Source organism: Molothrus ater, chromosome 1 (assembly GCF_012460135.2).
Source record: "Molothrus ater isolate BHLD 08-10-18 breed brown headed cowbird chromosome 1, BPBGC_Mater_1.1, whole genome shotgun sequence".
Lineage (NCBI taxonomy): Eukaryota > Metazoa > Chordata > Aves > Passeriformes > Icteridae > Molothrus > Molothrus ater.
Genome location: NC_050478.2, coordinates 153,296,927 through 153,308,261, shown reverse-complemented (window position 1 = coordinate 153,308,261; position 11,335 = coordinate 153,296,927). Strand labels below are relative to the sequence as shown.

At 54.7% G+C, this 11,335-nt stretch overlaps 1 protein-coding gene across 2 annotated transcripts in view; it reads right to left on the bottom strand.

Annotated features, from left to right (window-relative positions):
* PUF60 (poly(U) binding splicing factor 60) overlaps positions 1–11,335 on the bottom strand; it is a 30,126-nt gene continuing 18,791 nt past the window's right edge. For both annotated transcript variants that reach the window (XM_036404437.2, XM_036404439.2), the window contains 3 exons: positions 6,085–6,220; positions 4,241–4,476; positions 1–404 (listed from right to left, as the gene is read on the bottom strand). In XM_036404437.2, the coding sequence (XP_036260330.1) occupies positions 105–404; positions 4,241–4,476; positions 6,085–6,220 (672 nt within the window). In that variant the 3' untranslated portion in view covers positions 1–104. The remainder of the gene's footprint in view (positions 405–4,240; positions 4,477–6,084; positions 6,221–11,335) is intronic.

Below are 11,335 nucleotides of genomic sequence, written 5' to 3'. Positions count from 1 at the left end.
CCCCAGGATCAGGTCCAGGCCCAGCCCCAGGATCAGGTCCAGGCCCAGCCCCAGGATCAGGTCCAGGCCCAGCCCCAGGCCCATCCCCTGCCCCGGGGTGCAGTTCATGCCGAGAGGTCGCTGTTGTCGAACCTCTCCTGGTCGTAGACCTCGGCCACCACCTTCCTGCCCGCGAACCAGCGCCCGTTGAGCGCCTGGATGGCCTTGTGAGTCTCTGAGGCCATGGAGAACTCCACAAAGATCTTGACGATGATCTCGGCGTCCTCCTCCTCGCCCTGCTTCTCCTGGTAGATGATGACCCTGTTCACAGCCCCGAACTTGCCGCACTCCTCCGTCACCTCTCCCTCCAGGTCGTCGTCGATGTCCTTGGGATCCACCATGTTCCGCAGCACCATCACCGTGGACTGCAGGGAGGGAGGAGAGGAGGGGGTGAAGGCTGGAGACGCGCACGGGGCACAGCCCAGCACCAAAACCCCAAACCCCAAACCCCACTGCAGGCACTGCAGCCATGATATTTTATGAAAAATCCTTTAGCTAGAATGAGAAGCTGAGAGGCCTCAGAAATGAAATGTAACCAATAATTATCTGCTGCTGTGGAATGCAACAGGTGCATCTGTGATTGGTCTCAGGTGCAGCTCTGATTGGTCTCATGTGGTTGTTTTTAATTAATGGCCAATCACAGTCCAGCTGTCTCAGAGTCTCTGGCCAGTCCCAAGATTTTATTATCATTCCTTTCCTATTCCTTTCAAGCCTTCTGATGAAATCCTTTCTTCTGTTCATTTAGTATAGTTTTAATGTAATATATATCATAAAATATTAAATCAGCCTTCTGAAACATGGAGTCAAGATTCTCATCTCTTCCCTCATCCTGGGACCCTTGTGAACTCCATCACCACACAGGCACCCTCCAGGGGGCTGCAGGCTCAGCCTCTCAGGGATAATCACTGAGTTCCTATTGCTGCCTGGCAACTCAACAAAGGAGGAATGATGAGGAGGACTTGATCCATTAGAAGGCTAATAAATAATAATTAATAATAATTAATTACTTTAATAATAATTAATTAAAATTAATAAAAACAAATTTTAAACTTTTAATCAATTAATTTTAATTAATTTTTAATTTTAATTTTATTTAATCGAAATAATAAAAAATTATTAATAATTACTTTAATAATGATTAATTACTTTATTATACTATGTTACATTCCATCTAAGGTGAATCTGCCAAGCACTCACTCTGCACACAACTGCTCTCTCTGCACTCATCTCCTGACCCTCCCTTGTGACTGTCCAGGCAGTCCAGGACACACACACACACACCTGGGGCTGACAGGCCAAGGAAACAAAACACCATCACTCTGGGTAAACAATCCCCACACTGCATTCCACTTTGGCACAACAAATGATAAGAATTGTTTTTCCTTTCTCTGACGTTCACAGAATGTGAAACTCAGAAATATTCTTGGGAAGATTTTGTGCCTTGCTTTTCTCTGTGAAGAGAAATGTGGCAGCAAGTTTCCAGGCCTGTGTGCTGCTGGCCCCTGGATCAGAATTCCCCTGGCTGGGAATGCTGTGTGCCATTTCCTGGGACACTCCTGGAAGCACAACGAGCCTTGGGCACCACTCTCATCTTCCCTGTGCTGCTGCCATCCAGGTATGTCACTGGCACATTTTCTGGAAAAATCCCTTCGCCAGGATTTCTCTCCTGGGAAGCTGAGCAGCCTCAGAGAAAACTGTAAACAGTAATTTATCTGATTTGCTTCTCCTGTGTTTTGCTGCTTTGGGATGTGTAGGTGATTGCTTCACTGGCTTCATGTGAATTGTTTTTACTTAATGACCAATCATGGTCAAACTGTGTCGAGACTCTGGGGAGAGGCACGAGATTTCATTGGTGTCTTTCCAGTTTTCTGTCTGTATTCTTTCTGTATTCTTTAGTATAGTTTAGTTTAGTATTCTTTGATAACATAATATCATAAAATAATAAATTAGCCTTCTAAGAACATGGAGTCAGATTCACCATTTTCCTCGCCTTCGACAGGGGACCCCGAAAACACCACACAGGTATTGTTGGCTTTTCCTCAACAATTCTGTCACAATTCTCTTTGTGCTCCTTTCCTCCCCTCCCAGTAAAGGATTCCCCAGGTGCCCCCAACAGGACACACAGGTGGGTGACATGGGTGACACACCTGCACCCAGCCCCTCCATGACTGAGCCCCTCGGGCTCTCAGATCACCTGGCCTGAGCTCCAGGCCACGTCCAGGTGGCCTCTGGTGCCTTCAAGGACAGGAATTCCACTCCCCTCTGGGCAGGCTGCTCTGTGCACCTGGCCCTGGCACACCTGGGGCATTCCAGGCTCTGCCCCATCCCATTCCAGGCTCCACATGAACACATTTCCTGTGGCTGCTCCTCACAGCCCAAGCCAAGGGCACTTGTAGGCTCAGAATCCCAAACAGCTTGGGATGGAGCATTATATTAAAAAAGACTTGCAAGTTTTGGTTTTTGGAGGTTTTAAATTTTTTAAACCTTAAATGAGACTATTTAGCTCTGCTCAGCTTTTCCCAAGCCAGGCTGTCCCATGGACTGAGGTGGTTGTGGCTGCTGGGACAGGAGCCCCAAGGTGTGTTTAACTTCAGGCACCCTTGGGAAGAGGAGGGAAGCCTCATTCGCTGGGAATGCTGTCAGCATTGTCCCTATCAGCAAATGGGGAAGAAATGCCTTAGGTTCCCTGTCAAAGCTCAGGAAATCTGCCAGGAGACTCCAGCAAAGGAACAAACTGGACGTGCCCAGGCAAGATCACCAAGTCTCCTCTGACAGCCCCCACAAAAATCCATGAATCCATTGTTCTGTTTAATGTTCTTTTTCTACCCCTCATTCTTGTCCTCTTCCTCACTGCAATTCCCATGAACTTGTGTTTGATCAGCACCTCAGGGGTTCACAGAATCAATTCAGGTGGGAAAAGACCTCCAAGACCACTGAGTCCAGCCAAGGCCCACCCTGTCACCCAGACTGGGGGCTCCTCTGGGATTCTGCACAGGACTCACCCCCCTCTATGGGATGTAGTGGGGCAAAGGTGAACTTGGTTCTCGGGACAGACTGGCCTGGCCTGTGCCAGTCCCACCCTTCCAGCCCAAAGGCCACTGGGGTTGGATCCAGTGACACCAGAGCTCAGTCAGAGACTCCTCACCAGGGCCTGCTCTGAGCCCTCCAAGGCACTCGGGGAAGATCAGGGAATGCCAGGATGGTTTGGGATGGAGGGACCAAGAGCCCATCCTGTCCCACCCCTGCCATGGGCAGGGACACCTCCCACCATCCCAGGGGGCTCCAAGCCCTGCCCAGCCTTGGGATGGGGCAGCCACAGCTTCAGGGTGCCCTAAAACCCCTCATTATTGGGATATTATAGGATATGATTATATGGAATACTGGGAAGGATTCCTTCCCAAAATCCCACCTAACCCTGCCCCCTTGGCAGTGGGAAACCATCCCCTTGTCCTGGCACTCCAGGCCCAGGTAAATCAATCCTGAAGTGCCCCTGAGCTCACAGGTGCTGTGGGTGCCCCTGTCACAGACATCTTTTATGAAAAAGCCTTTCCTTAGGATTTTTCCTCCTGAGAAGCTGAGAGGCCTCAGGAACAAAATGTAACCAATGGTTATCTGCTGCTGTGGGATGCAACAGGTGCATCTGGGATTGGGCTCATGTGGTTGTTTCTCATTAATGGCCAATCACAGTCAGCTGGCTCGGACTCTCCAAGCCACAAGCCTTTGTTATCTTTCTTTCTTTTTCTATTCTTAGCCAGCCTTCTGATGAAATCTTTTCTTCTATTCTTTTAGAATTGTCTTAATGTAATATATATCATAAAATAATAAATCAAGCCTTCTGAAACATGGAGTCAGATCCTCCTCCCTTCCCTCATCCTCGGACCCCTGTGAACACGGTCACATCCCCCTGAGCTCAGAGGTGCCCTGGGTGCCCTGAACTGCTGTTGCTGAGCTCAGAGTTGCTGTGGGTGCCCTGAACTGCTGTTGCTGAGCTCAGAGGAGCTGTGGGTGCCCTGAACTGCTGTGGGTGAGCTCAGAGGTGCTGTGGGTGAGCTCAGAGGTGCTGTGGGTGCCCTGAACTGCTGTTGCTGAGCTCAGAGGTGCCCTGGGTGCCCCTCAGAGGTGCTCTGGGTGCCCCTGAGCCCCCCTGCCCTGCAGAGCCCAGCCTGGCACACAGGTGGCAGCTGTCCCCTGCCACACTCACCTCCTGCTTGCGCAGCAGCTTCTGCATGACCATGTGGCGGGCGCTGCTGCCCGAGATGCTCATGTGCTCCTGCTCGCTCAGCATCTCCGGCCGCTCCGACTCCTGGAACACCTCCTCCTCCTCCTTCTCCTTCTTCACCTCCACCAGCCCCAGGGCTGGGGGGCTGGCCAGGATGGGATTCACAACGCCCACCTGCGGGATGGTCACCGGGATGGGCGGCCGGGCAGGGGTCACACCTGGGAGAGCACGGGGACAGGAGGGTGGTCAGTGACAGCTGGGTGATGGTCAGTGACAGCTGGGTGATGGTCAGGGACAGCTGGGTGATGGTCAGTGACAGCTGGGCAATGGGCAGTGACAGCTGGGTGACGGTCAGTGACAGCTGGGCAATGGGCAGTGACAGCTGGGTGACGGTCAGTGACAGCTGGGAAACATTCAGTGGTACCCAGGCCATGGTCAGTGACAGCTGGGCATTGGTCAGTGACAGCTGGGTGATGGTCAGTGACAGCTGGGCAGTGGTCAGTGACACCTGGACGATGGTCAGTGACACCTGGCAGTGGTCAGTGACACCTGGACGATGGTCAGTGACACCCAGTGCCAATTATCCAGCTTTTCCCCCCATGCCAGGTGTTCCTGCTGGAACCCACAGCTTGTCCCATCTATTGGACACAAAATGAATCCATAAAACATCCAAGCTCCTGCCCAGGCAGGGCCAGGAGCAGGAGTCGTGGACTCCAGGCACAGAGTCACATCTGTGGAAAAGGGACACAGGTGACAAGGGCAGAGCACACACAGCTGACAGCAGGAGAAGCACACAGAGGTGACAGCAGCACATGCACATGACAGAAGGAAGAGGACACACAAATGCCAGGAGGAAGGGGGCACAGGGGCCAGGAAGAAGGGACAGACACGGGTGACAGGAAGAGGGGACAGACATGGGTGACAGGTAGAGGGGACACACACAGGTGACAGGAGAAAAGGGACAGGCGTGCCAGGAGGAAGGGGACACACACAGGTGCCAGTAGGAAGGGACACAGAGGCCAGCAAGAGGGGACAGAAGGGGACACACACAAGTGCCTGCAGACAGGGGACAGAGGTGCCAGGAAGAGGGGACAGATGCAGGTGACAGGAAGAGGGGACACACACAGGTGACAAGGGAACAAACACAGAAGTGCCTGCAGACAGGGGACAGAGGTGCCAGGAAGAGGGGACAGATGCAGGTGACAGGAAGAGGGGACACACACAGGTGACAAGGGAACAAACACAGAAGTGCCTGCAGACAGGGGACAGAGGTGCCAGGAAGAGGGGACAGACACAGGTGCCAGGAAGAAGGGACGAACACAGGTGACAGAAGGGGATGCACAGAGGTGCCAGCAGACAGGGGACAGAGGTGCCAGATGCAGGTGACAGGAAGAGGGGACACACACAGGTGACAAGGGAACAAACACAGAAGTGCCTGCAGACAGGGGACAGAGGTGCCAGGAGGGGGCAGACACAGGTGCCAGGAAGAAGGGATGAACACAGGTGACAGAAGGGGATGCACAGAGGTGCCTGCAGACAGGGGACAGAGGTGCCAGATGCAGGTGACAGGAAGAGGGGACACACACAGGTGACAAGGGAACACACACAGTGGTGCCTGCAGACAGGGGACAGAGGTGCCAGATGCAGGTGACAGGAAGAGGGGACACACACAGGTGACAAGGGAACACACACAGTGGTGCCTGCAGACAGGGGACAGAGGTGCCAGATGCAGGTGACAGGAAGAGGGGACACACACAGGTGACAAGGGAACACACACAGTGGTGCCTGCAGACAGGGGACAGAGGTGCCAGCAGGAGGGGACCCACCTGTGATGACACCGGGGGCCTGTGCAGCCATCACAGCCTGGGGCAGAGCCCCCAGGGGCTGGGCCAGGGTCAGGGCAGGGGACACGAGCCCCGGGGTGGCCAATGTGCCCAGCACTGCAGCTCCTGCCACGGCTTCCTGTGGGACACGGGGAAAACCTGGGGTGAGCCCTGCCCCAGGGACTGTGCCTGCAGAGCAGCCAGCCAGGCTCAGCTCCCTGCACCCCGGAAATTCCAACACTCCCATCCCCAGCAGCTCCCAGTGCTGCGAGGGAAGGCAAAGGCGTCACCCAGCCCAGCAGGGAAACAAACTCTGAAGTACCCTGGGAGAAAAACCTCCTCCAGCAACTGCAATCCCAAGAAGAAAAACCTCCTCCTGGAACTGCAATCCCAGGAAGAAAAACCTCCTCCAGGAACTGCAATCCCAAGGAAGAAAAACCTCCTCCAGGAACTGCAATCCCAAGGAAGAAAAAGCTCCTCCAGGAACTGCAATCCCAAGGAAGAAAAAGCTCCTCCTGGAATCCCAATCCCAAGGAAGAAAAACCTCCTCCAGGAATTGCCATCCCAAGGAAGAAAAACCTCCTCCAGGAATTGCCATCCCAAGGAAGAAAAACCTCCTCCTGGAATCCCAATCCCAAGGAAGAAAAACCTCCTCCTGGAATCCAGTCCCAAGGAAGAAAAACCTCCTCTGGAATCCCAATCCCAAGGAAGAAAAACCTCCCCCTGGAATCCCAATCCCAAGGAAGAAAAAGCTCCTCCTGGAATCCCAATCCCAAGAAGAAAAACCTCCTCCAGGAACTGCAATCCCAAGGAAGAAAAACCTCCTCTGGAATCCCAATCCCAAGGAAGAAAAACCTCCTCTGGAACCCCAATCCCAAGGAAGAAAAACCTCCTCTGGAATCCCAATCCCAAGGAAGAAAAAGCTCCTCCTGGAATCCCAATCCCAAGAAGAAAAACCTCCTCTGGAATCCCAATCCCAAGGAACACCCTGACTCCAGACACCCAGAACTCCCACAGCATCCAGGAGGAACATCCAGCTGAACAGTAAGCACTTCCATGGAAGGACTGAGATAATGTGCCTAAAACACACCCCAGGATCCCCATGGTTTTTGGCTGTTGTTGCTTTCCAGGCCATTGCAGTCCTGGTTTAGTTGCTCACATCCTCCTCTCCCTTGTGTTCTCGGGGCTCCTGTAACCCCTGATGGGGCAGAGCAGATCCCAAGGTTTTGTCCCTCCATGCCAGATGTTAGTGGATCTGTGACTGCTGTGATATCCCAACTCCCCTCCACATAAATGCCCAAGCTCTGGGATCCAACCCATCCCATCAGGGCTCTGCCCCCAGTGCCCACAAGGCCACTCCTAGTTCCACTGGAGATGAAGCTCCTAAGGAGGGGGAATGGGAAAGTGCTGGAATTTCTGGCTCCACTGGAAATGGCTAAAAATCTTCTCCCAATACTTTTGGTTCCTTCACTTCCCTGCAAGCCTGACTTTTCCTCCCTCTGGCAGACAGGGGTGACCCCTGCTCCTCTCTCTTTAGTGCCACTCTCCTGACAGGAACAGACCCTGCAGTTTCCTGACAGAACAGCAGGATTTACCCGTGTCTGTACCACATCCCCACCACTTCACTTCAGCAGAGTCCATTCTCCCTTCCCCAAGTGATTCTGATCCGAGTAATTCCAGCCATGTCTCACCTTCCTCCCTGCCCTGACTGCAGAGCTTTCCAGCCCTGTGGAATCTCTCCTGTAAGCTCCACAGGAGGGGCAGCTCCTCCCACTCCTGCCTCCACCTTTGATTCAGGGAACATTCCCCAAAAAGCCTTTGGGAGCCCCAGCTCTGCTGCAGCAGCACCAGAGGCTGCACTGAACATGCAATTCCTGCCCAAGAGAACCCCACAACACAAACAGTGCTGGAATTGTCTTGCTCCGTGGGCTGCAGTGCCATGGGGAGATCCCGCTGCCCAAGGCAGGGAGAGGGGCACAGCCATGGCCATCTGTCCCACCCAGGAGCTCCTGGTACCTTCAGGAAATGAGAACCCCAGTTCTGTATCAATATCCAGCCCACCCCATCTGTGCCTTTCCCTGTTTTTAGCAGCCTAAAGCCATCCCAGGCCTGTTCCACCCTGCTGCAGGTGTGACCTTCAGCCAGAGTGCTGCTCCTGCCCCCAGCCCTCACCCCTTCCATGTCCTCCCCTGCTTTCTTTCAGCCTCTCCTGCAAACATTTTCCCCTCACATTTCCGGACTAGGAATTCCCTCCACCCTTCCCCACCAGTTCTTGGAATAAAGCTCCCATCAGCTGTGTCAGATCACTCCAAAATCTGCTGTCTCAGATTCCCCACTGCCAGGGACAAGCCTCCATGTGTGAAATCCTGGCACAGAGTATGATCTGGAATCGTGGCATCCTGGAATGGCTTGTGCTGGAAGGGACCTTAAAGCTCACACAGTCCCACCCCCTGTCATGAGCAGGGACACCTTCCACTAGCCCGGGTTGCTCCAAGCCCTGCCAAACTTGGCCTTGGACACTTCCAGGGATGGGGCAGCTTTTCTGGGCACCCTGTGCAGTGCTCTGTGCTGTCCCTGTGCTTTACCTCTGCTGTCCCTGTGTTCCATCCCTGTGTCTCACCTGTCCCTCCCCTGCTCCATCCCCCTGTCTCACCTGTGCTGCATTCTGAGCTGTCCCTGTGCCTCATCTGAGCTGCCCCCACATCTCATCTGAGCTGTCCCTGTCCCGTTTCACCTCCACGTTTCACCTGTGCCTCCCCTGTTCCATCTCTGTGTCTCACCTGTGCCTTCCCTGTTCCATCCCCATGCCTCATCTGAGCTGTCCCTGTCCCTCTCCTGTTCCATGCCCGTGTCTCACCTGTCCCTCCCCTGTTCCATCCCTGTGTCTCACCTGTGCCTCCCCTGTTCCATCCCTGTGTCTCACCTGTCCCTCCCCTGTTCCATGCCCGTGTCTCACCTGTCCCTCCCCTGTTCCATCCCTGTGTCTCACCTGTGCCTCCCCTGTTCCATCTCTGTGTCTCACCTGTCCCTCCCCTGTTCCATCTCTGTGTCTCACCTGTGCCTCCCCTGTTCCATCTCTGTGTCTCACCTGTGCCTCTCCTGTTCGATCCCTGTGTCTCACCTGTGCCTCTCCTGTTCCATCTCTGTGTCTCACCTGTGTGGTAGGCTAGGGACAGGCGTTCGGAAGATTTCGGGCTGTGACGGAAAATTACAGGAATCCTTTTACCCCCCTCCCCATAGATAAGGATCACCCTTGGAATGTAGCCAGACGTGTAGCCCCCCTAACCTATGCATGCCAGTAACTTTCCACTCCATACTAACCCTAGAAAGTATAGCCAGACCCCCGTCTGACGTAGAGAAGCCCCTTAGTCCATAAATACCCTCGAGACCCCTCAATAAACGCCTTTAACCGTCCACCACATTGGTGTCAGCGTCCGTTATTGGCCACGAAGGATCCCAAGGAGGAGATTGCAGTGCTGGACTCCGATACCAGGTCATCGCGGCCTTCACAAGAAGGCAACATAGTGGTGCCGAAACCCGGGAACCGCCGAGTCCGGGCGACGGGGGAACTCCTGGCCAGGGGACAGCACTCAACGCCGGAATGGCTATAGCAAAGAAGGGGGACGCCCCGGGACCCGCGATTCGTATGGAAGCGATAGCGAAGGTCGTAAGTTTGATATATATGCAATGGGGAATTAAATGTGAGCTCAAGAATTTTAATCTCGCATTGACGAGACTCTTGGAGCTTGGGGTCATTGCTCGACCCATAGATATATTGCACTCTGAGGTGTGGCAGAAATGTACTGTCGCGCTGGCAGAGGACACAAAAGCCACAGGCAGCAGCAAAAGCCTGAAAGCGTGGGGGAAGGCAGAAGCCGCCCTACGCAAAGCATTAGAAGAACAGGAAGCGTGGAACACTGCGCGCTCCTGTCTGTTAATCACGCCGCAGCGGGGGGAGGGGGCGATAACGCGAACCCCCCCCGGTGGCGACCCGATTAAAAACGGGGAAACGCGGGGGCCGGATGCATCCCATCCCTCCCCGAGCCCAGAGCCCCCGGAGCCCCCGGGAGACCCGTGGACCCCTTCGGGGGACCCGCCGGGGCCCAGACCACCTCCGGAGCCCCCCGGGGTGCCCGCGGACCCCTCGCCCATCCCTTCCCCGCCGATAGCCGACTTAGGGCAAGAAGCGGAGGGACTCGCACGGTCCTTTTGGGAGGGGTTGACGGCAGAAGCCCGAAATATCGAGAGGGCTGGCGCGCGGGCGAGCGGCGGAGGGGATCCGCCGCCCTACCCGTTTGAATATGGCGCGGGTGGCCGGGAGGAGGGGCGGAGCCCGCCAGTCCACGGCGGGAAGAACCCGGAGGCACGGCCAGCCGCGAACACGCATGCGCGGGAAACCAGCGCTGAGCCCATGCCCAGCCGGGAGCTGTGGATCCCAGCAGACGCGCATGCGTGGGGGTGCGACAGAGGGCGGACACTCGCTCGGGAGCCGCACCCACTGATGCCACCATATATGGGAGAGATCCCTCCCTGCGGGAGGCAGGGCGAGCCCAGGGGGCGGGAGCGGCACCGGCACCGCCCCCGAGGGGAGGAGCGGGGCCGAAGCCGAACAAAACGGCAGCAGAGACCGGAAGTTCATTGGCAGTCGACTTCCGACTTTGAAGAGAGCCACAGCTCTTCGGATAGCTCTCCGGAGCCCACCGAGTCCAGCAGCGACTCAGAAGCCAAGAAAACTGAATCAATGCGGTTTCGGACGAAACCAAATAAAACTTTTGACACAGTCGGGAACCAGCCCCAATACGAACTCACCGATTGGGGTAAAATCAAAATCGAATGCACGGGATGGGCACCGGCAGCATCGGTGCATGCCTTCCCGGTGAGAATTACAGGACCCCAGGGGAACCAGCAAAGAACATATACTCCCGTTAATTCCAAAGACGTTCAAACAATAGTTAAAGCTATTTCAGAAAAAGGAATTAACTCAGGAGTGGTTTCCACTCTCGTGGACGGTCTTTTTAGCAATGATGATTTACTCCCTTTTGATATAGTACAAATAAGCCGTATGCTTTTTGAGAGGGAGGGGACGTGTGGGATTCAGCCCCCTCCCGCTATAGATGCGAGACGGCCCATCTATGCCAACCCATAGTGGGGCAGGGGATCTTCATACCCTATGCTCCCACAGATAAAAGCACACAGAAAGGGAGAAACATGACCTACCCCAAACCCTTGCCCACAAGGGTCACCGAGGTCCCGA